This window comes from Papio anubis, chromosome 12, assembly GCF_008728515.1.
Source record: "Papio anubis isolate 15944 chromosome 12, Panubis1.0, whole genome shotgun sequence".
In the NCBI taxonomy this organism is placed as follows: domain Eukaryota; kingdom Metazoa; phylum Chordata; class Mammalia; order Primates; family Cercopithecidae; genus Papio; species Papio anubis.
The window spans coordinates 44,832,607-44,857,387 of NC_044987.1; the positions used below are offsets into that span (position 1 = coordinate 44,832,607).

General features: G+C 38.0%; 1 protein-coding gene across 6 annotated transcripts in view; it reads left to right on the plus strand.

Annotated features, from left to right (window-relative positions):
* Positions 1-24,781, plus strand: part of NOX4 (NADPH oxidase 4) — a 173,113-nt gene that overhangs the window by 86,643 nt on the left and 61,689 nt on the right. For all 6 annotated transcript variants that reach the window (XM_003910526.4, XM_009187083.3, XM_003910527.4 and 3 more), the window contains 3 exons: positions 2,001-2,217; positions 4,157-4,321; positions 4,457-4,519. In XM_003910526.4, the coding sequence (XP_003910575.1) occupies positions 2,001-2,217; positions 4,157-4,321; positions 4,457-4,519 (445 nt within the window). The remainder of the gene's footprint in view (positions 1-2,000; positions 2,218-4,156; positions 4,322-4,456; positions 4,520-24,781) is intronic.

Below are 24,781 nucleotides of genomic sequence, written 5' to 3' on the forward strand. Positions count from 1 at the left end.
CAAACTAGATAATGAGTTCCTGGAGTGTTAGGAACCATTAATCTTGACTCTTGCTTGACCTTTCTGAAGAACCATGTTGTGAGGATTCAGTGAACTAATGTGCATTATGCTCATGTCTGTTCAACTTTTGGCCAGTAGAATAAATGCTTGGGGTTTTTTACCTACTTAACTGTCAGTTACTATCCTTCAGATGGTCAATAGGAACAAAAGGTTTGGCTAAATTATTAATGTAAAGACAGCTGAATCAAATTCATAGGCTGTCTAAGTAATAACCCTAGTCCCATGCAGTTGTATTGTGTGGATTATGTAAACTTGTAAATGATTAGTGACAAAAATTCATCTCATATTTGTATAATATTTATCAATTTATCTCATACATAGGCAATATCTACTGTATTGCTTTTTTAAAAAAGTATGTGTGTGTGTGTGTGGGGGGGGTCTACTATTGTGTCATGTAATGCATGCCCCTGACATGTACTGAATGCTCCCTAATGACTTCATGATGACTAGTTTTAAGGAAGAAAATAAAATTTAAAAAAGGAATTGAGCATAAGCAAAGAGGGAAGAAAGGAAAGTAATCAAGACGAGGAGATAGTGAATACCACCAGAGACTGACTTGGTCATTGCTTTCCTAACCTTCATATATGGATCTGTTAGCATAATTATGCAGTTTTTGTTTAAAAATACTATTTTTGTAAAAGCATCATAGCTATGACATACTTAAAAATACACTTTTTTTTTCCTTTTCTTTTCTTTCTTTTCTTTTTTTTTCTTTTTCTTTTTTTTTTTTTTTTTTTTTTTTGGCAGAGTTTCGCTCTTGTTGCCCAAACTGGAATGCAATGGCACAATCTTAGGCTCACTGCAACCTCCGCCTCCTGGGTTCAAGCAATTCTCCTGCCTCAGTCTCCCAAGTAGCTGGGAATACAGACATGCACCACCACACTCGGCTAATTGTGTATGTTTTTTCGTAGAAACAGGGTTTCTCCATGTTGGTCAGGCTGGTCTCGAACTCCTGACCTCCGGTGATTAAGCCACCAAAATTAAGTATTTGGGAGCCTGAAGGATAATTTAAAAATCATGCACTGTAAGCCAACCAAGAACAGATAATCTTGGAAATAAATTTTTCCTCAGTATTCTTTAAAATAATAAAATACACTGCAAAAATTTCAAGCATTTCCAAATCTTACTTTGTCATGCAATATTTGCTTATGCAGCAGTGATCTTGTTGATGCTCTGTACAATCTGTCATTTTATGGATTATCCCTGTGAGGTAGATGCTAACCACTTCTTGATAAGAGAGGCAGAATACAGAAAGTTGAGTGGTTTGTCTTGGTTTCTAACAAAATAATAAACAATCAGAATAAGATTTTTATGGTGTGGGTTCTCCTGCATGATTTATCATTTTGAACTTTTTATGTGGTTCTGTCTATGGAGAAATTGAAAAGTGAGCAGATTTAGGGACTGATTGCTATATATACATTATTTTCAGACCATAAGAGGGACAAACTTCCAGTTCCAGTTATTTCTGTTTAACATTTCTCTGCAAATAAGCAAGTCTTGTTTTATCCAGGCTTGGCCAAGTTAAATATGATCCCTGTATTTTTCCCTTATGTTTGGAGATCTAGCAAAATATTCATCATTATACTGTTTATTGAAGTGAAAGCTTGTATGCGATTGTATGAATGCCTAATAGTCTTGAAGTAAAGGCTGTCAAATTCAGTAATGCTTGGAGAGACTGCATGTATTCTTCTCTACCATATATTTATAACATTTGTTTGCAGGGCCAACATTTTTGTTTTGGTCCTGTAGAAAAGAATTTCTTAAAATGTTTTAAGATTTTTCAATTTCTCCTTAACATAATACATAAGCAACACTTTTTAGATAAAAGCTGTGTAAAGTTCGAAAAAAAAAAAAAAAGAAAAACGTTATTTTCTTTTACCATGTCCCCTGATCTCAAATCTTTTTATTTCTCTGTTTGTTTGTTTTAAATTTAATTTTAGAGGGCTGCTGAAGTATCAAACTAATTTAGATACCCACCCTCCCGGCTGCATCAATCTTAACCGAACCAGCTCTCAGAATATTTCCTTACCAGAATATTTCTCAGAACATTTTCATGAACCTTTCCCTGAAGAATTTTCAAAACCAGAAGAGTTTACCCAGAACACATTTGTGAAGATTTGTATGGAAGAGCCCAGATTCCAAGCTAATTTTCCACAGGTCAGATTAATTTTGTGTTTGATCTCCACAAAGTTTGTTTCCATTTGACTGATCAACATCACATATAAACGTGTTTTTCAAGCTATATATTCATGCATAATAGGATATTTCAGGATGTTTCAATAGTAAGTTAGTACCTATTATTCCATTACAGGTACCTGACAGTTCAATGCAAAAGATCTATGATATTAGAGGATATATAACATTTCTACTTAACTGACCATATGACCTTTGCATACAACAGCATTGGTGCTTGCAGTCAAGAGATGACAAATATTTTTCCCATCAGTTGAGAGAAGCCGATTGAATGATAAAAATAGTAGTAAAAAAAATCTACTACTACTACCACAAATTATTATTTTATTGTATTATAATATTGTGTATAATATTGTAAATAGTAAATAGCAAAATCAATTTATTGAATGCTTAATATTATCTGCTAGGCATTGTGCTAAAATGTCCTGTATGCCTAATACAGAACATTTATTAGACATAGAGAATGTTTCTTACAATATTCATAATGACTATTTGAAGTAATTAATATCATCCTCGATTTTCTGATGAAGAAATTGTGTTTACCTTGATCAAAGTCTCCAAACTAGTAAGTGGCAGAGCAAGCACGTAAACCCAGGTCTTTGACTAATATGCTTGCTCCTGGTAAATGTCCATAAGTATTCAGCAATTAGTTCAATAAGGGCCCTTATCTTCCTCTGTGCCTGTGGGAACTGCCCCCATGCAAATTACACCATTTATTCTTCATAAAAAGTGGAAGTAGGAAACAGTGATGTCAAATGTCTCTATTAGGAAGAGAAGAAAGAGAAGTCAAAAGGTAGAATGAATTTGTAGATGACTTTGGAATAGTGTATTAGTCTTGTGTTTGTTATTATTAATAATAATCCTCTAGATCTCTATTAGCCTCTATAATTTTCAGAACTTTTCTGAGTTTCACATAATATTCACAAATATTAGACAGGGCAGGTATGGTGACTCCCGTTTTGCTCACATAGGACTTGATACTCAAGGGGTAAGTGATTGTCTCAAAGGTACGAGGCTGCTACATTGCAGACCTTGTCTTGCAATGCTACTCATAACACAGTGTGGAGCTAAATGTTATTATATGCCGAAGAGGCATGATCTGTCTGCATGAAAGAAGGAAGATTTGAAACAACTAAAGTGAGACTTGAAAAAGTGACCATTAAGACAAGTTTTAGTTGGAGGCCTCAAAGGGATGTGAGAGATAAAGTGTGTATTAGGAGAATGGTAAGCCCCACAGGCTTCTGCACTTCCCAAAGTTTGCACGTATCCTGGGAACAGGGTTAACCATGCAGCACATATTCAAAATTGTCATGGTTTCCAAATTATAAATATTATTTTATGTTCTTATTATATAGAAGTAAGTGGTAAACAACATGCCTAGAATAGTGCATTTTTAAACACATATGCTATACATGTTTAACATATGTATACATATTATATGTATGTATCTTATGCATGTATTTTATGTACATTAAAAATCTAGGGTTTTCTTATTTAATAAACTTTAGACAGTTACTTTATTTCTAAAATTATCCCCAGGTTCATCTGAGATTGTTAACTCCCCTTTATTCTTTTATTAAATATATTGTTTCTATGCCTACAGATATGTAATATATCTGTATATAGGTATAGGAAAGAATATACACTTATTTGTTCATGGTAGTTACATCCAGAGCATGACATTGAGGGTAGGGTCTTGATATTACTTTCTGTTTTGTTTTATACTTTTGTTTGTTTGAATGATAGTGAGCATCTATTATTTTTTATTCATTTATTATGTTTTCTTATTTAAAATACAAATTAAAATACTACTACCGTAATGTATGCAATAAGCAATTGGGCCGGGTGTAGATTTCTACAATATGAGTATTTCTTGAAGTATATTTTCAAAAATTTATCTTAGACTTGGCTTTGGATTTCTGGACCTTTGTGCCTGTACTGTGCCGAAAGACTTTACAGGTATATCCGGAGCAATAAGCCAGTCACCATCATTTCAGTCATAAGTCATCCCTCAGATGTCATGGAAATCCGAATGGTCAAAGAAAATTTTAAAGCAAGACCTGGTCAGGTGAGTCAGTGGTCAGTAACTTTTTAAATAGCCTTTATCCTTATGTAATTTTTGGAATTTAGCAAACATAGCATCATTGAGATAGTTGAAATTCTTAATTGGTCATTTAAAACTTATCTCTTTGTTGCTTTTTAGTATATTATTCTACATTGTCCCAGTGTATCTGCATTAGAAAATCATCCATTTACCCTCACAATGGTAAGAAATGTATCTCTTGCTTTTTCACATTTGTAGGGTGCTATGCATCTTTTTCTTTTCTTGTGGGTCCTATCTCATTCTAAAAGGTATTCAAGGCTATCATAGTATTCTTGATGTTTAAGTAAGCCATCTTTTTACAAGGAAAATAGTTATCTGCTCAAGAACTTGGTAACTATTCTTTATTATTTTTTGGCACCTTACATTTCAGGAAGTAATGAATTAAAGCATATTAAAGCTTGTTGATTCAAAATGTAGGCCAAGCACAGTGACTCGTGCCTGTAATCTCAGCACTTTGGGAGGTCAAGGCAGGAAGACCACTTGAGCCCAGGATTTCAAGATCAGCCTGAGCAACATAAGGAGACCTCATCTCTACAGTAAATTAAAAAAAAAAAAAAAAAAAAAAAGGCCAGGTGTGGTGGTACACACCTGTAGTCCCAGCTACTAGGAAGGCTGAGGCAGGAGGATTGCTTGATCTCCCGTGTTTGAGGTTTCACTGAGCCTTGATCACACCACTGCTCTCCAGCCTGGGCAAGACAGTGAGACCTTGTCTCAAAAAAGAAATATATATATCTGTCTATATATATCTATATTTGTCTATATATAGATATATATAATTTCTTGAATATTTACTTTTCTCCTTTTATAGAGTATTTTAATGTATATGGAAATCTAATATTTGCACAGTTTTCTTTAGAGATGCAATTTAGGGGAAATACAGATACTCTGGGTTGAGGTGGAAGCATTAAACGAAACAGTCAGTGTTTAGAAAAGGTAAATCTAGTGTAATGGGAGAGAGAATGGGAAGTAAAATTAGAAAAATCAAATAGAGTAAATAATGGCATGTGGGTGGGGAGCATCTAGCTAAATAATGGAGACCATCAAATGTGATTAGCTAATCAGCATATCATTTAATATTATTATAAAAATAACATGAACTCATTATAAATATTTAGACAATTCACAGATATAAAATAAAATAGAGACTTAAAAAAATTGTTCTCCACTTCCCAATCCTTTTCTCTACAGTTTGACATATATCTTTCCAGATATTTTCCCATATGCTTCTGCATACATGAGTTTCTAACATTTGTTTGCTGGATCATATTGTTTTGTAACTGGCTCCTTGCACTTGACTACATATGATGGACATCTTCCCATATTACTGTACATGTCTCATTCATGTTAATGACTGTATAATATTCCACAGTAGGAAAATACTGTAATTTATTTAATATTCTCATTGATGATGGATATTTGGACTTTATTCAATTTCTAAGAAATATAATTGAGAACAGAGACCACATGTTTAAATGTATACCTAAGAAAGATAGCAAAACTATTATATATATGTTGTAAAACATGTTCCCATCTGTCTGCATCTATACATCCCATATATATGAAATTGGTAACATGAAAATAGAAGGGAATAATTGAAAAGGGAGAAAATATACAAGTAAGTTTGTCTTTACTTAAATAATTTAAGAAATTTGGCCTAATCCTGGGTTCATAAGAAATTTACTTCAGATTGCGCTGGCCAGAACTTCCAACACTATGTTGAATAGGAGTGGTGAGAGAGGGCATGACTGTCTTGTGCCAGTTTTCAAAGGGAATGCTTCCAGTTTTTGCCCATTCAGTATGATATTGGCTGTGGTTTTGTCATAAATAGCTTTTATTATTTTCAGATAGGTTCCATCAATACCTAGTTTATTGAGAGTTTTTAGCATGTAGGGCTGTTGAATTTTGTCAAAGACCTTTTCTGTGTCTATTGAGATAATCAAGTGGTTTTTGTCTTTGGTTCTGTTTATGTGATGGATTATGTTTACTGATTTGCATATGTAGAACCAGCCGTGCATCCCAGGGATTAAGCCGACTTGATCTTGGTGGATAAGCTTTTTGATGTGCTGCTGGATTCAGTTTGCCAGTAATTTATTGAGGATTTTCGCATCAATGTTCATCAGGGATATTGGTCTAAAATTCTCCTTTTTTGTTGTGTCTCTGCCAGGCTTTGGTATCAGGATGATGCTGGCCTCATAAAATGAGTTAGGGGGGATTCCCTCTTTTTCTATTGATTGGAATAGTTTCAGAAGGAATGGTACCAGCTCCTCTTTGTACCTCTGGTAGAATTTGGCTGTGAATCCGTCTCGTCCTGCACTTTTTTTGGTTGGTAAGCTATTAATTATTGCCTCAATTTCAGAGCCTGTTATTGGTCTATTCAGAGATTCAACTTCTTCCTGGTTTAGTCTTGGGAGGGTATATGTGTCCAGGAATTTATCCATGTCTTCTAGATTTTCTAGTTTATTTGCATAGCAGTGTTTATAGTATTCTCTGATGGTAATTTGTATTTCTGTGGGATCGGTGGTGATACCCCCTTTATCATTTTTCATTGCATCTATTTGATTCTTCTTCTTTTGTTCTTTATTAGTCTTGCTAGTCGTCTATCAATTTTGTTGATCTTTAAAAAAAAAAAACAGCTCCTGCATTCATTGATTTTTTGAAGGGTTTTTTGTGTCTCCGTCTCCTTCAGTTCTGCTCTGATCTTAGTTATTTCTTGCCTTCTGCTAGTTTTTGAATTTGTTTGCTCTTGCTTCTCTAGTTCTTCTAATTGTGATGTTAGGATGTCAATTTTAGATCTTTCCTGCTTTCTCTTGTGGGCATTTAGTGCTATAAATTTCCCTCTACACACTACTTTAAATGTGTCCCAGAGATTCTGATATGTTGTGTCTTTGTTCTCATTGGTTTCAAATAACATCTTTATTTCTGCCTTCATTTCATTATTTACCCAGAAGTCATCCAGGAGCAGGTTATTCAGTTTCCATGTAGTTGAGCAGTTTTGAGTGAGTTTTTTAATCCTGAATTCTAGTTTGATTGCGCTGTGGTCTGAGAGACAATTTGTTGTGATTTCTGTTCTTACACATTTGCTGAGGAGTGCATTACTTCCAACTCTGTGGTCAACTTTTGAATAAGTGTGATGTGGTGTGAGAAGAATGTATATTCTGTTGATTTGGGGTGGAGAGTTCTGTAGATACCTATTAGGTCCAGTTGGTGCAGAGCTGAGTTCAATTCCAGAATATCCTTGTTAACCTTCTATCTCATTGATCTCTCTAATATTGACAGTGGGGTGTTAAAGTCTCCCACTATTATCGTATGGGAGTCTGTCTATGTAGGTCTCTAAGGACTTGCTTTATGAATCTGGGTGCTCTTGTATTGGGTGCATATATATTTAGAATACTTAGCTCTTCTTGTTGCATTGATCTCTTTATCATTATGTAATGACCTTCTTTGTCACTCTAGATCTTTGTTGGTTTAAAGTCTGTTTTATCAGAGACTAGGATTGCAACCGCTTGCTTTTTGTTTTTTTTTCTTTCCATTTGCTTGGTAGATCTTCCTCCATCCCTTTATTTTGAGCTCATTTGCATCTCTGCACGTGAGATGGGTCTCCTGAATACAGCACACTGATCGGTCTTGACTCTTTATCCAGTTTGCCAGTCTGTGTCTTTTAATTGGGGTATTTAAAGGTATTCAATTAGGAAAAGAGAAAGTCAAATTGTCCCTTTTTGCAGATGACATGATTGTATATTGAGAAAAGCCCATAATCTGAGCTCAAAATCGCCTTAAGCTGATAAGCAACTCCAGAAAAGTCTCAGGATACAGAATCCATGTGCAAAAATCACAAGCATTCCTATACACCAATTACAGACAAACAGCAAGCCGAGTCATGAGTGAACTCCCATTCACAGTTGGTACAAAGAAAATAAAATACCTAGGAATCCAACTTACAACAGATGTGAAGGACCTCTTCAAAGAGAACTACAAAACCACTGCTCAACGAAATAAGAGAGGGCACGAACAAATGGAAGAAGATTCCATGCTCATGGATAGGAAGAATCAATATCATGAAAATGGCCATACTTCCCAAGGTAATTTATAGATTCAATGCCATCCCCATCAAGCTAACTATGACTTTCTTCACAGAATTGAAAAAAAACTACTTAAGTTCATATGGAGCCATAAAAGAGCCTGTATTGCCAAGACAATCCTAAGCAAAAAGAACAAAGCTGGAGGCATCACGCTACCTGACTTCAAACTATACTACCAGGCTACAATAACCAAAACAGCGTGGTACTGGTACCAAAACAGAGATATAGACCTATGGAACAGAACAGAGGCCTCATAAATAACACCACACATCTACAACCATCTGATCTTTGACAAACTTGGCAAAAACAAGAAATGGGGAAAGGATTCCCTATTTAATAAATGGTGCTGGGAAAACTGGCTAGTCATTTGTAGAAAGCTGAAACTGGATCCCTTCCTTACACCTTATACAAAAATTAATTCAGGATGTATTACAGGCTTAAATGTTAGACCTAAAACCATAAAAACCCTAGGAGAAAACCTAGGCAATGCCATTCAGGCCATAGGCATGAGCAAGGACTTCATGACTAAAACACCAAAAGTAATGGCAACAACAGCCAAAATTGACAAATGGGATCTAATTAAAGTAAAGAGCTTTTGCATGGCAAAAGAAACCACCATCAGAGTGAACAGGCAACCTACAGAATGGAAGAAAATTTTTACAATCTACCCATCTGACAAAAGGCTAATAACCAGAATCTACAAAGAACTTAAACAAATTTACAGGAAAAAAATCAAACAACCCCAAGTGGGCAAAGCATATGAACAGACACTTCTCAAAAGAAGACATTTATGCAGCCAACAGACACATGAAAAAATGCTCATCATCACTGGTCATCAGAGAAATGCAAATCAAAACCACAATGAGATAGCATCTCACACTAGTTAGAATGATGATAATTAAAAAGTCAGGAAACAGCTGATGCTGGAGAGGATGTGGAGAAATAGGAACACTTTTACACTGTTGGTGGAAGTGTAAACTACTTCAACCATTGTGGGAGACAGTATGGCGATTCCTCCAAGATCTAGAACTAGAAATACCATTTGACCGAGCAATCCCATTACTGGGTATATACCCAAAGGATTACAAATCATGCTACTCTAAAGACACATGAACACATATGTTTATTGCGGCACAATTCGCAATAGCAAAGACTTGGAACCAATCCAAATGTCCATCAATGATAGACTGGATTAAGAAAATGTGGCACATATACACCATGGAATACTATGTAGCCATAAAAAAGGATGAGTTCCTGTCCTTTTTAGGGACATGGATGAAGCTGGAAACCATCATTCTGAGCAAACTATCACAAGACAGAAAAGCAAACACCACATATTCTCACTTATAGGCGGGAATTGAACAATGAGAACACTTGGACACAAGGTGGGGAACATCATACACCAGGGCCTGTCGTGGGGTGGGAGGATGGGGGAGGGATAGCATTAGGAGAAAACCTAATGTAAATGACAAGTTAATCAGTTCAGCAAACCAACATGGCACATGTATACATATGTAACAAACCTGCACGTTGTGCACGTGTACCCTAGAACTTAAAGTATAATAATAAAAAAATTTTACTTTAGAAATTAACCTTCCCTTGTGTTGGCAACTTTATTTTGAAAGTCATTTCTTCACCATAACATTAAATAGAAAATATGGAATAAGAAAAGAAATTAGTTGCTGAATGCAAGTACAGAGCAGCGAGAGTTATTTTGTTGTTTTTTAAACTATTTTTCAACATAAAAAAAGTAGAAAGAATAGTATAATGAACCCTTATGTATTCATAAAAAATATAGAGGTTAGTTTACTTTTTAGTATATACTCTATCACTGAAAACCTTTTTGCTATCTGAAAACAGTATATCAAAGAATTTTTCACCTATGTTCACACTGAAGAGAGGCTTCTAGATCTAATTTATTTCAGCAGGCCCAGGCCCGTTTCACAAGGCAAAAGGAAAATACAAAAGAAGTAGTGTGTAGAGCTGGAAGAGCTTTAAGTAAGTCCCTTCTGTGGCCTGGCCTGCTTCTTAAGAGGTGTTTATGTTAACAGATGTGACAGCCCTGTGGCCAGCTTGAGGCAAAGATGGGAAGAAAGGAAAAGGAGAGAAGGGAATGTAGGTACAAACAAGAGAAAACGAACTGGTGGTAGGAGACGGTTAAGAAAGGGAAACTGAATTATATGTGAAATAAAATAGTCATAACTATTCACACAAAGGGCAAGAACTTTAGAATTCAGTTCCAGCTCCCTCACTTGTTACTTCTGTGTCTGTGAGTGTATCTCTGAACTTTGCTAAGGCTCAGTTTCATCATCTGCAAAACAGTGCTAGTGATTCTTACCTGGAGGGGCATCTTTGATATTGTCAATATTGGTTTATAAAATAATGTGTATAAAACCCTTGGCACATCATTAGTGGTCAATACTTGGTAATACAGATATTATTATTACATTCATAATCTTAAAAGACCTGGTTTTAACTTGGTTATTGCTTTTATTTCTGAAATTACACTTTTTTTTTTGAGAAGCAAGTACAAGACATGAGCATGTGGCTTTTCAACTTGAAAATGAGAAACTGGGAATATGAAAGTAGTCTCAGTTATCTGAAAATCTGTCATGTGGGTGAAGGGTTTGATGTTTTCTTTTCCTTTGGGATCCCAATAGGCAGAAAGTTTTAGGAGAATACATTTTTATGTAACATAATAAAGACATTTATAACAATGAGACCAGTCTAGAAATTATGAAGAGCTATCTCACAAAAGTGTTTGCAAGAATTTTTGTGCTAGATCAGGATTTTTCAATCATGGCAGTATTGACATTTTGGATCAGATAATTCTTTGATGGGATTTTGTCCTGTGTATTATAGGATGTTTTGCAGCATCTTTAGTCTTAACCCACTAGAAACCAATAGTCCCCACTGTGACTACCAAAAGTGTCTCCAAATGTAGCCAGATGCCTTTTGAGGGGCAAAATTACCTACAGTTGTCAACCACCACATTAGATTAATAGTTGTCCAAAATAGCTTCCAGTTCTAAAGGGCTTCAGGATGTTGTTTTAGCAGCCACTGTGAGAAAGAATTTAAGCACAATAGAGAATTTGAGGGATGGGAGTGCTTAGCTTCTGTTTTGACCAATCGTATCAGTGAGAACAGCTCATTTTCAAATGGTCTCTGTTATGAGGATTCTGCTAAAGTACTCATATAAACATCATTATCTAAAAACATATTTTGCTTACTCAACTAGAATCCTTTTTAGAATTTCATGAAAATTATTTTGGTTACCACGAGCTCCTGAATCTTTCATGTGATGTAGACCTTTGAAAGAGAATTTGATTACTTTTAAAATTCAGAATTCTTTTTTTTTCACATTCACTGTCATCAGTGCACAAATAATGGTTGGATATGAATCAAAAGGAAAAATGGGGTAGCAGTATAAAGATCTAACAAGTTCATCAATAATTAAAATGACATGAGGATACCCTCATGTACTTGATATTTTTGTCATATAAATGAAAGGTTTGTTTTCTTCCCCTGTGGAATCTCAAAGTTTGTTTTCTTCCCCAGTACATTGTTCTTGGAGAACAAATATTAATTTAGTGACCACTTTGGCAAATAATAATGTTTGGGTTGATGGAAAAGACAAGAGAGCTTTTCCTTACCTCAAGGAAGCTCCATTAGTTATATGTGACTCTGGAGCCTCCCTGTGGGTTGCCTGCTACAGGAAAAGGACATCTCACCCTGGGCCTTCACTCTTGAGGTGGCCCAGGGAGCCCTCAGTACGAAGGCTCTCAGTCCACTGCAGGCTTGTTTCAGAAGATTCAGGTTCAGAAGTGCAAGAGATGAAGATAAAGAAGTTGGATGTCTACAGTCTATATCCATCATAGTTTTTCTTTTCTTACTTTTGCATTTAAGAAAAAAATTGCCTTATTTCTTCTGGTTCTGTAAGTATCTTTTACCAAAATGACAGAGAGGAGAAAAAGGGATAATTGTAGTAAAGCAGGTTATTGGAGACCACTTCTTCCATTCTTTCAAAAAAAAGATTGTTCTCTGAAAATTATCACAGATAGAGGGGAGGGGGCTTGTGAGGAAGGGAAGGGGAAGGGAAAGGAAGGGGAAGGGAAAGGGAAGGGGAAGGGAAGGAAAGGGATTATTCAGTGGGAAATGCTGCTTAATATATAGTTTAATATGCATAGTGCCTACTAATGTATTAGTGGTTTTGAGGAGTTCTTTAATATATAATCTCATTAATTTTTTTCTTCCTTTTTTTTTTTTTTTTTTTGAGACAAGGTCTGCCTCTGTCACCCAAGCTGGAGAGCAGTGGTGTGATCATGGTTCACTGCAGCTTGGACCCCCGGGCTTAGCTTCCTGAGTAGTTGGGACTACAGGCGTGTGTCACCATGTCTGGCTAAATTAAAAAAAAAAAAAAATTATAGAGATAGGGCCTCTCTATGTTGCCCAGGCTAATCTCAAACTCCTAGCCTCAAGCCGTCCTCCTGCCTCAGCCTCCCAAAGTGCTGGCATTATAGGCATGAGCCACCCCATGCCACCAATCCCATTAAATTTTGTTCACTCGTTAATGCTTTCTCATCTTCCCACTTTTTGGTCTCACCCTGGGAACCAACCTCATTTTATTCCACGTATTCACACCTTAAACTCCACCCATTCTCTTTGAGTTCTCTGGGAACTCTTACTCGTCCTTCACATCTCATCTTCATATCACTTCTGCTGAGCAGGCTTCACTGACCCTCCCTATTAGATTAAGTTTCCTGACCTTTCCTTTTGTGAGCAACCCATGTACACTCTTCAACACTAATCATTAAATTATTTGTTTAATTATTATCTGTTTAGACCATTAGACCATAAGCTCCATGAGCCCTTTGAAAGCCCTTTGAAAGATGAATTCATAACACAATATCTGGCACATAGTCAATGCATATCTGTTGAAAGAGTAAAAACCACCTAATACAGAGTTCAGGACCTAGCTTGAAAGATGCTTTGTGGATAGATCCTCCTTCCCCCATCTCTTTATAGCACACTCTTCCTTAGAGGGTGCAATTACAGAAAAGGAAATTTGAAGGGATAAAGAAGAAAGGAGAAATACTTATTTCCAAAGTGTCTCTCATTTGGAGTAGACTGAGTCAGAATAGAGTATTTAATTAAAGTCTAATCTTTGAGGTCATGGTGCTTATTTCTCTCTAACAAAAGCAGAGGGGAAAATGTATCTATGGCAAAGGTCTTTAGAAAGAACCACCAGAGACAAATAGACACAATTTGTGTATTATATCTGGTCTATGACAAAATCATTTTTCACCTCACCTCCCTTATTCTCAGCACAAACAATAATGGAAAATTACTTACTCCTAATTCTGTGCATATCTGACAAATGCTGTCAATATTTCTTAGATTCACCCAGCACCTTGTAGATTGAAATAGACCTTGACTTTACAAGGTTAGGTTTTGCATTCACATTCATTCATATTTTAAACATCAGTTTCTGTATGTTTTACTTATGCCTTATTAAATCTCAATTCTAAATACTGTTTTCTTAAAACCACTCTCTCTCATAGATATTTTAAATTGTTACAATAATTGACTTTAAATAAAATTTTAAGGCAAAGAAATTATTTTTATCAGACCATCTGTTTATCATGTATGCTTAGGAAATGGTTTATAGCTTTCACAGATTTGAGAGGTTACAAGCTCGCTCATTTGTACTATCCCCCAAGGGAGTTTTTGTTTTCATAAGTGGAAAACAGGCAAACCTTGCTGCTGCCTAGACATGAATTTGAGTAAGGCAAATATTTCTAAGCTAAATTTTACATTATGCTATTATGGTAATTTACAGTCTTTTCCTGCCATTTCCTTCTTTGTCCAATTACTTCTATTTGGCACTTAGAAATGTAAAATGCATGCTTTCAAACATTTTCACTGCACAGTTGTCTTAAGAGTTCCCTTGAAGTAAAACAAAGCAATTTCCCATATGGTGATTCCCACTAAAAGTGAGTATCACATCTTTGTCAAAGATAATAGCACCTACTAATTAAGTGCCTAAGAGGTTCTTTCACAGCTTTTGCAAATATTATATTATTTAATTCTTACTATATGCCTATGAGACATGTATTGTTAACTCGGTGATGCAGAAAAGAATGTGGCTCAGAGAGACTAAATAGCATGCCCAAAGTCAAACATTTAGTTAAGGTAGAGGTGAGATAAAAACGCAGACCTGTCTGGCTGAAGGCGTGTTATTAACTGTTCTGCACTGTGTCTCTTCTGCCACACTATCCATCCATGCTGAGGACTTTCATATTTCTAACACTTTTCTTATTTTTGGACATCTATATTGCTGGTGTCAGAAAACAAAAGTAAGTTTAAAATTACCATTTAGAACTGAGGTTTATTGAAAACACATATATGTGTTTTCTATAGTAATGTGAAAGCTTTGGATTGTCCATACTACTAAACTCTTCTAATATTGTGAAGTGGTGACATTTGAATAAATCCCCCTATTTTAAAAAGTCTAATACTTATTTTCATATACTGTGCCAGTTAGAAAGAATCAAACTGATAATATATACAGCTATTACAAATTCAGTAGTTCGAGTTTTAGCTCACTTTTTAAGATGGAGATTAAGTTTTTCACAGTGAAAGTACAAGTTCAAAGTACCAAAGACAGGACACAGAAATACTCTTTCTGTCAAGGTAAAGCTAAGCTTGAAGCACTGATTTATTAGGAAGGCAAAGGTTGGAGTTTTTATTATTTAAAATGCTTCGCTATTTTTCATACATGACATTGACTTCCCTACACAAGAACGATATCCTAATTTAATGGGTTTTCCAAGGAAATTGTGATTGTTTCTTGCTGTGGTACACTCATATTTTCTCATGGTAAAACCTCACACACGTTTGCTGCCAGGATTGATGAAAATTACAGGACCTTGTGTAGTATCAGATTGTGGATTCTGGAATACCACAGCTTGGGATGGAGACCTGTATGCTCTACTTTCTAATATTATGACTGTGGAGATGAAAATTAACATACTTAATCTTTGGTTTACTTCTTTATGAAAATGTAGTTAATGATAGCAACTTTTCCATGGAGTTACTCTGAATATTAATCAAAAACATATAATTAAGTGGTATATGTGGTGCTTGGAATATAGTAAACTCTCCATAAATGGATTTAGTTATGGCTGTTTCAGATAATGACTGAGGGACCAAAGACATGGATTAAATTAAGATTTTTTTGTCTCATTTTTCAGTATGTAGTAACTGACTAAGCTTTGGCCACAGATTGGTTTAGAAACAGTCATTTGGGGGGACTGATGACTTATTTGCCTTTTATGGTCTTCTAGCCTCAAGGATGAATGATGTTTTAGGTTAGGTTTCCTTGGAAACAGGCTGGCAGGCATATTGCATACAGCAGATTTGTTGGGAAGTATGCTTAGGACAACAATCAATAACGATTAACTAAAAACGCAAGGCAGAACTTGAACTATGTGATACAAGTCCATAGAAGTCCCAGAAGATCTGATGGGAGCTCTGCAGATGAAATGATACCTTACAGTGGTTCTGTCTTGAAGCCAGGGGGCCAAACCTTTGTAACCCCCAATTGACCAGTCATTGGATTTGAGATACCTCCAGAGTGTGGCACTTAGACATAGGCAAGGAAACTTTGTTCTGTGGATAGCTATTCCTGGGGCAGGTCTCAGTAGTGAGCCCTCCCAGGCAACCTTTTCAGAACCTGGAAGAATGGTGAATGAGTGTGTTGATTCTGGAAGTTGGGCAGAGGTTGTGAAAGGACCGTGTCTGAGCAGTGCAACACAGTGTCCATTAAGTAGCTTTTAAAAACATGGATGTTTTATGAGATAATTCTCCATTTTTAAAACTAGAAATTAAATGTGATGTAAATCTAAATTCTAGTTTATCTACACTAATTAAACTTTAAAAATCTGTTGTCCAAACTACAAATTTATTTACATTTGAGAAGTCTAAAGCATAGAGTGTTGACGTGACCAAAGTAACCAAAATAATACAATCAATAGCTGGAACCCATTTGTTGACTCTTCTCCCACTTTACACCTTTATTGATTTAAAACCTGTGTAGAATGTAACATTTTGTTCTTCAACTATGTAATGGATGTCTGCAAGTATTTTCCAGCTGTGCTCTGTGATTACCAAATTTAAGACTATCTACCAAATCAAATCCTTTATTAAGGTTTGCACTCACCTAATTTACCTGTATAAATTATAGATGATTGGAAAAAGTACTAACTTAAGAAAGCATGAAACCTAGTGCTTACTACAAAATGTAGCATATCTTCATATTTAGCTGAGGTAGACATTAATTTCATACTAATTTCATGGATTCTCAATTATGGAAATAATGCAGAATCTGCCTTTTAAATAGTAGTAATTAATTGATGTTTACATGAATACCTCTTTATTCTTCTGTTATTATTTTTATTCAGGAACAAACTGTCATGCGCATCCATGTGAAGAGACCACCAAACAGACTTTGTGTGAACAATAAAGCTTTTTAATCACCTGGGTGCAGGCGGACTGAGTCTGAAAAGAGAGTCAGCAAAGGGAGACAGGGATGGGGCTGTTTTATAGAATTTGGGTGGGTAGTGGAAAATTACAGTCAAAAGGGGTTGTTCTCTGGCGGGCAGGGGCTGGGGTCACAGGGTGCCCAGTGGGGGAGCTTTTGAGCCAGGAGAAGGGATTTCACAAGGTAATGTCATCAGTTAAGGCAGCAACCAGTCATTTTAACTTCTTTTGTGACTCTTCAGTTACTTCAGGCCATCTGGATGTACACATGCAGGCTTGGGCTCAGAGGCCTGACATTCTTGTTTTCTTGTATTAATAAGAAAAACAAAACGAAATAGTGGTAAAGTGTTTGGGGAGTGACAGTTTTTGGGTGGTAAGGAGAGATAATGGACAATATTTCTCAGGGCTGCTTTGTGTGGAATTAGGGATGGCATGAGAACCTAGAGTGGGAGAGATTAAGCTAAAGGAAGATTTTGTGGTAAGGGGTGATATTGTGGGGTTGTTAGAAGAAACATTTGTCATATAGAATGATTGGTGATGGCCTGGATATGGTTTTGTATTAATTGAGAAACTAAATGGAAGACACAAGATGCAAATAAGAGAAGGAGAAAAACAGGTGTTAAAGGACTAAGAATTGGGAGGACCCAGTACATCCAATTAGAGTGCCCAAGGGGGTTCAGCATAATTATTTGCTTGGCTGGTGAGTTTTTTGGGCTCTATCCTTGAGGTTTTTTTTTTTTTTTTTTTTAAATGTTATCATACAGCAGGCCAGATTGATTTAGGTAAAAACAACAGTCTTCGTTTAAAAATACAGAGTCTTCTTTTTTTTTTTTTTTTTTTTTAGTAGTGAGTAAGTCAAGTCCTTGGCGATTTGAGATGAAAGAGAAATGCAAAGCCAGCAATGGTTTGTTAAAGAAGGATTAGAAATGGCTAGGAGAGAGTGAGTGAGATTGATAGTGTGGTGGAAATAGCTGGGGAGAGGTAGAGGGTGGCATAAGAATGGGAACGAGAATAAGAGTGCATATAAAAGTAAAGAATAGGACTTCATCAAGGTGAAGTGTACCCTGTCAGCAAAGATAATCTGTCCACTTTATTATTATTGGAGTGTACCCTGTCAGCAAAGTTTATCTATCCACTTTAAGAGAGACTTAAGGGTGGCGGTTTGAGGTAAAACCAGGAGATATCAGTTATGATGGTTTGAAGGAAAAGTGTAAACTGGCAGTGTAAACAAGGGCAGAATATTTCTGAGTAGTTGAGAATGGTGAATAGGAGTATGACTAGTCAGAAGATAGTAGGGATGACAAGTTTTTGGGGTGCAGTTCAAAATGGGCTGTTGTCTGGAATGAGACTGGGGCCTAATAAAAAGGAGCATCCCTGCAGGAGCTCAAATGGGCTGTATCCTGTAGCATCCCAAGGACAGACCAGAATTCTGAGAAGGACAAGTGGTAAAAGTATTGTCCAGTCCTTTTTAAGTGAGATGTGTTTTAAAAAGACCATTAGTCCATTTTACCTTTCCTGAAGACTGAGAACAGTAAGGAGTATGAAGGTTCCACTGAATACCAAGAGCCTGATAAACTGCTTGGGTGATTTGACTAATAAAGGCCAGTCCATTATCAGACTGTATAGAGGTGGGAAGGCCAAACCAAGGAATTACATCTGACAGAAGGGAAGAAATGACCATGATGGCCTTCTCAGACCCTGTGGGAAAAGCCTCTACCCATCCAGTGAAAGTGTCTACACAGACCAAGAAGTATTTTAGTTTCCTGACTCAGGGCATGTAAGTAAAGTCAATTTGCCAGTCCTGGGAAGGGACAAATCCCTGAGCTTGATGTGTAGGGAAGGGAGAGGGCCTGAACAATCCCTGAGGAGTAGTCAAATAGCAGACAGAACACTGAGAAGTGATTTCCTTGAGGATAGATTTCCATGATGGAAAGGAAATGAGAGGTTCTAAGAGGTGGGCTAGCAGCTTATAACTTACATGGAAGAGGTTATGAAATGATGACAGAATAGAATAGACCTATGAGGCTGGAAGGAGATCCTTGGTCCAAGAACCATTTGCCTTGTGTGGGAAGAGATCGATAGGTGGAAGTTTCAGTTGGGGAGTAGGTGGGAGTGACCAATGAGAAGGAGAAAAACTTCCATGAGAGACAGAAATTGGAATGCTAGCTGCTTTTTAAGCTACCTTAACAGTGTAAGCGTTACCCTGAGTGATGGGATCTGATGCCTTTTGATGGCCCTTGCAGTGAATGACTCCAGCTTCCTTTGGAAGTAAAGCAGCCTTGAGAAGAATTTTTATTAAAGAGGCATTAAGGATGGAGGACCCTTGTTTAATGAGGAAAATTCTTTCTGCCCATATAACAGCATGGTGGTGCAGGATATGGAAGGCATATTTAGAGTCAGTATAGATATTGACACATAGTCACTTTGCAAGAGTGAGGGCTCGAGTTAAGGTAATGAGTTTGGCTTGCTGAGACATAGTGGAGGGGGCAGAGCAGTAGCCTCAAGGATAGATGTGGAAGATACTATGGCATAGCCTGCCATTGCTAATGAGTGGCAATTAGGCCCGGTGGAACTGCCATCGGTAAACCAAGTGTGATCAGGGTGAGGAACAGGAAAGAAGAAATATGGGGAAATGGAGTGAATGTCAGGTGGATCAGAGAGATACAGTCATGGGAATCAGGTGTGGTATCTGGAATAATGTGGGGGGCAGCCTAAATCAGTTAAGGTCAAGTAGTTTGGACAGAAAGGCTACAAGGTGTAGTCCTGGCTCTTGTGTAAGAATTCTGACTGCACAGCCCTGTAATTTGACTGTATGTAATGAAAAAGGGTTGGAATGAGTTAGGGAGAGCTAGTGTGAGAGCAGCTTTAGGGCTGTTTTTTAAGGCATGGAACGGGAAGTGGGGAAAGGATTTAGGATCTATGGAGTCACCTAGGTTTGCTTTTGTAAGTTTATACAATGGTTTAGTCAGGATGTAAAACTAAGTATCCAAAGGCAGAAGTACCTAACCATGCATAGGAAGGAAAGGAGTTGTTGTTTAGTAGAAGGGGTTGGGGTTTGGGAGATTAGCCAGGAATGATCAGCAGGGAGAGTATGTGTGTTTTCATGAAAAATTATGCCGAGATAGGTAATGGATGAGGAAGAAATTTGGGCTTGATTGAAGTAATGGGGGCTGTCTGTGAAGCCTTGTGGCAGTACAACCCAGGTAATTCACTGAGCCTGATGGGTGTCAGGGTCAGTCCAAGTGTAAGCTAAGAGAGGCTGGGATGAAGGGTGCTAAGGAATAGTAAAGAAAGCATGTTTGAGATCCAAAACAGGATAATGGGTTGTGGAAGGGTTGTGGAGAGAGGTATTGAGGATAGGAGAGTATGTGGGTTTGGCACCATGGAGTGGATAGGCAAAACAATTTGGTTGATAAGGTGCAGATCCTGAACTAACTTGTAAGACTCGTCCGGTTTTTTGGATAGGTAAAATAGAGAATCGTAAGGAGAGTTTATAGGCTTTAAAAGGCCATGCTGTAACAGGCGAGTGATTACAGGCTTTAATCCTTTTGAAGTGTGATATTGGATGGGATATTGGTGTTGAATGGGTTAAGAGTGATTAGGTTTTTATGGGTTGGTAAGGGGTGCATGATCGGTTGCCAAGGAGGGAGTAGTGGTATCCTATACTTGTGGATTAAGGTGGGGAGATAAAAGGGGAGGACGTGAAAGAGGCTTTGAACTAGGGAAAAGGGTGGCAATGAGGTGTGGCTATAGCCTAGGAATAGTCAGGGAAGCAGATCATTTAGTTTAAATGTCTCAACCTAATAAGAGAGCCGGGCAGGGGGGGATAACTAAAAGGAGTGCATAAAAGAATGTTGTCCATGTTGCCATCAGAGTTGGGGAATTTTAAGAGGTTTAGAAGCCTAGCCGTCAGTAGCCACAACACTTATGGATGCAAGGGAAACATGCCCTTGAAAAGAAGGTAATGTGCAGTGGGTAGCCTCCATATTGATCAAGAAGGGGACGGACTTACTTTCCACTGTGAGACTTACCCAAAGCATCTGTGATGGTCCAGGAGGCTTCAGAGAAAAATCAGGCAGTGTCAGTCTTCAGCCACTAAGCTGAGAAGTCCTGGGAAGGAGTTAGGTAGAGGGCCTTGGGCCAGAGTTCCAGGGGCTCTGGAAGTGGCTGCTGGGCGAGTTGGACAGTCTGATTTCCAGTGGGTCCCACACAGATGGGACATGGCTTAGGAGGAATCGTGGACTGCAGGCATTCTTTGGCCCAGTGGCCAGATTTCTGGCACTTGAAGCAAGATCCTGGGGGAGGAGGTCCTGAAGGAATGCCTGACTGCTGTGGCTTAGGCATTTTGAAGTTCTTGTGTGCTGGAAAACGTGGCTGGGGTTTCTCTTATAGCAGAGGCAAATAATTGCAACTCTTCTCTATTATTGTATACCTTGAAGGTGAGGTGGATTAATTCCTGTTGTAGGGTTTGAGGGCCTGATACTAATTTTGAAGCTTTTTTTTAAGGTCAGGAGCTGACTGGGTGACAAAATGCATATTGAGAATAAGACGGCCTTCTGGCCCCTCTGGGTCTAGGGCGGTAAAGTGTCTAAGGGTTGTTGACAAACAGGTCATGAACTGAGCTGGGTTTTTATATTTGATGACAAAGAGCCTAAACACTAACTGATTTGGGAGAGGCTGGATAAAGAAAAAGGAGCATTAACCTTGACTATGCTCTTAGCTCTAGCCAGCTCTTTAAGAGGAAATTACTGGGCAGGTGGGGGAGGGCTAGTCATGGAATGAAACTGTAAGCCACACTGGGTGTGAGGAGGGGAGGTGATAGAAGAATTATAGGGTGGGGGAGTGGAGACTGAGGAAGAATTGGAGCCTGATTAAGCCTGGTGGGGGCGACCTGAGGAGGAGCAGTCTGGGGAGCAGGGGAGAGGTCAAATGGGTCGGTAGGAAAGGAAGATTGAAAAGACTCAGTGATGCTTGGGGTTGGGACTGAGGGGACAGGTGGGAAGGAAAAAAGAATTTGGGATGAGTCACACTGGGAACAGAGACTAGGGAGGGACTGATATGTAAAAGAATGCCTGGATGTCAGGCACCTCAGACCATTTGCCCATTTTACAACAAGAATTATCTAGATCTCATATGATGGAGAAATTTAAAGTGCCATTTTCTGGCTATTTGGAATCATTGTCGAGTTTGTGTTGGGGTCAGGCAGCATTGCAGAAGAAAATCATGCATTTAGGTTTTAGGTCAAGTGTGAGTTGAAGAGGTTTTAAGTTCTTGGGAACACAGGCTAAGAGAGAATAAGGAGGAATGAAGGGTGGAAGGTTGCCTATAGTGAAGAAGGCAAGCCTAGAGAAAAGAGAAGGTAGAGACATAGAGAGAAGGGGTTGGGGGTACTTGCCCCCCAGGAAAGTGGTACTTGCCACTAAGGTGAAGGATCAAGGCAAGCATCCCTGCGGTGATCAGACACCTCTGAAATGTGGGTGAATAATCAGGCAGGCGTCCTCACAGTGATTAAACACCAAGGGAAGATTGTCTTCCTGAGTGACCGGCGCTGGAGCTTTGGGTTCATGGATAAAACGTGTCTCCTCTGTCTCTACTGAAATTAAGAGAAGGGAGAGATTCAAGGGTGGCACCAAGATTGAAAGGAGAAAGAGGTTGAGGGATAGTGAGAGAGGCTGGAGAAGAGAGTAAAAAGAGGCCACTTACCCGATTTAAAATTGGTGAGATGTTCCTTGGACTGGTAGGTCTGAGGACCCAAGGTTGTAGGTGGATCTTTCTCACGGAGCAGAGAACAGGAGGACAGGGGATTGATCTCCCAAGGTGGGGGTCCCCCAATCTGAGTCATGGCACCAAAGGTCATGTGCGCCCGTATGAAGAGACCACCAAACAGGCTTTGAATGAGCAATAAAGCTTTTTAATCACCTGGGTGTGGGCTGAGTCTGAAAAGCGAGTCAAGGAAAGGAGATAGGGGTGGGGCCGTTTTATAGGATTTGGGTAGGTAATGGAAAATTACAGTCAAAGGAGGTTGTTCTCTGGCAAGCAGGGGTGGGGGGTCACAACGTGCCCCCCACTTGACTCAGTGGGGGAGGTTTTGAGCCAGAAGGAATTTCACAAGGTAATATCATCAGTTAAAGCAGGAATCGGCCATTTTCACTTCTTTTGTGATTCTTCAGTTACTTCAGGCCATCTGGATGTATACACGCAGGCTTAGACTAAGAGGCCTGACACTAGCATGCAGGCTTGGACTCAAAGACCTGACACAAACATGCTTTCCTGACATCTGTATTCTAAGTTGTGTGATTCATTGTTTTTAAGCTTGAATAACCTGATTTCACATATTTTTCCATGAGTCAGAGGCATGTCTAGCTGTTAGTTTGTTATTGTCTGTATTTTTACATAGCATGCCTGCACTAGCCATCATTTTTCTACTTTGTGTTTTTAATCTTTTAACCGGTCACTATGGGAATAGTTTTTTCAGTTTTCAGTGAAAACCAGGCAAGAATTGCTATGGATCTCACCAAGACTGGCAAAATTTTATTGCTATTGTTTATTTAATTTCATGGGTTTAAATGAAACCAGGAAGTCTGCAGCAGTTTTGATCTCTGGTCTTGCTCTCATCTATTTAAATCTTTAAAATTGCTTTGCTCTATGCTTTCATAATTTTATTGCTTGTCAAAAATCAGCTGGGATACATGATAGGTTAGCATGGCAACAATGTATCTTAACCATAGATGAAGCAAAGTGGTGAAAATTTCCAGAGAAGATGATTAAGGTTCATGAAAAATTAATAGGACATCTGAGTTTCTTGAGACTTAAACATCATCTAATTGCTCTAGTTTGAGTTTTTTTCCAGGAGAAATGAAAATATTCCCTTAGTGTCTAATGAGAGTCTGCAGGTTAAGTATGAACTTTAGAAGGTTAATGTATTTAGAGTAAATCTATTGACTATCGAGCTTAATTTATTCAATCCTTATTTTTGGGTGCCTCTTTTTACCTAAGTACCAAAAGGAAATGATGAATAAAAGTTTCTTTCCTGACTCACATCCCTTCTAGCTACTGCTCCCTTTCTCAGCAATCCAGTTCCTTTCCTCTTATTCTCTCACATCAACCAACATTTGCCCACAGCACACCATTAAAACATTTCCAGGTTCAGCAGTGACCATGTTATTGTTCAGTTCTCACTCTTCAATGGGCTTGATCAACAAGCAGTTCTTAGTACAGCTGGTCATTCACTTTACTGAAACACTTTTTCTACTTATCTGTTTTTCTCCACATTTTCTGGCCCTTTTCACTCAGTCTATTTTTGTTGTTCCTTGTCATCCCCACAAGCTCTAAGTATTAGAACATACCAGTGTCCATTTCTTCAACCTCTTTTCCTCTCTAGCTATACACATTTCTCTGGTAGTCTCTCTCATCTTATTGATGCATCCATATGCTTTCCTGTCCCAGGTTTGTATTCCTAGCCCAGATTTTAACTCTGTAATTCAGGTTCATGTATCCAGAACATTTAGGCCTTTGGCTTTTACTTTGATTGGTAAAGGAGTCGTGGGAGAGTGTGAGTGGAGAAATGACACGATATGGCTTGCTTTTCAACAGGGTCACTATGGCTGCTGTGTTAAGCGTAGGTGATGGGAAGCAAGTGCAGAAGCAGGGGGTCCAGTTAGGAGCTGTTGCAGTCATCCAGTTGAGGTATGATGATTTTTTTGACCAGGGTGGTGATAGTGGAAGTGGTGAGAAGTGGTCATATTCTGAATATATTTTAAAGTTAGAGTTCACAAAAGGTATTCCATGGATTGTATGTGTAATG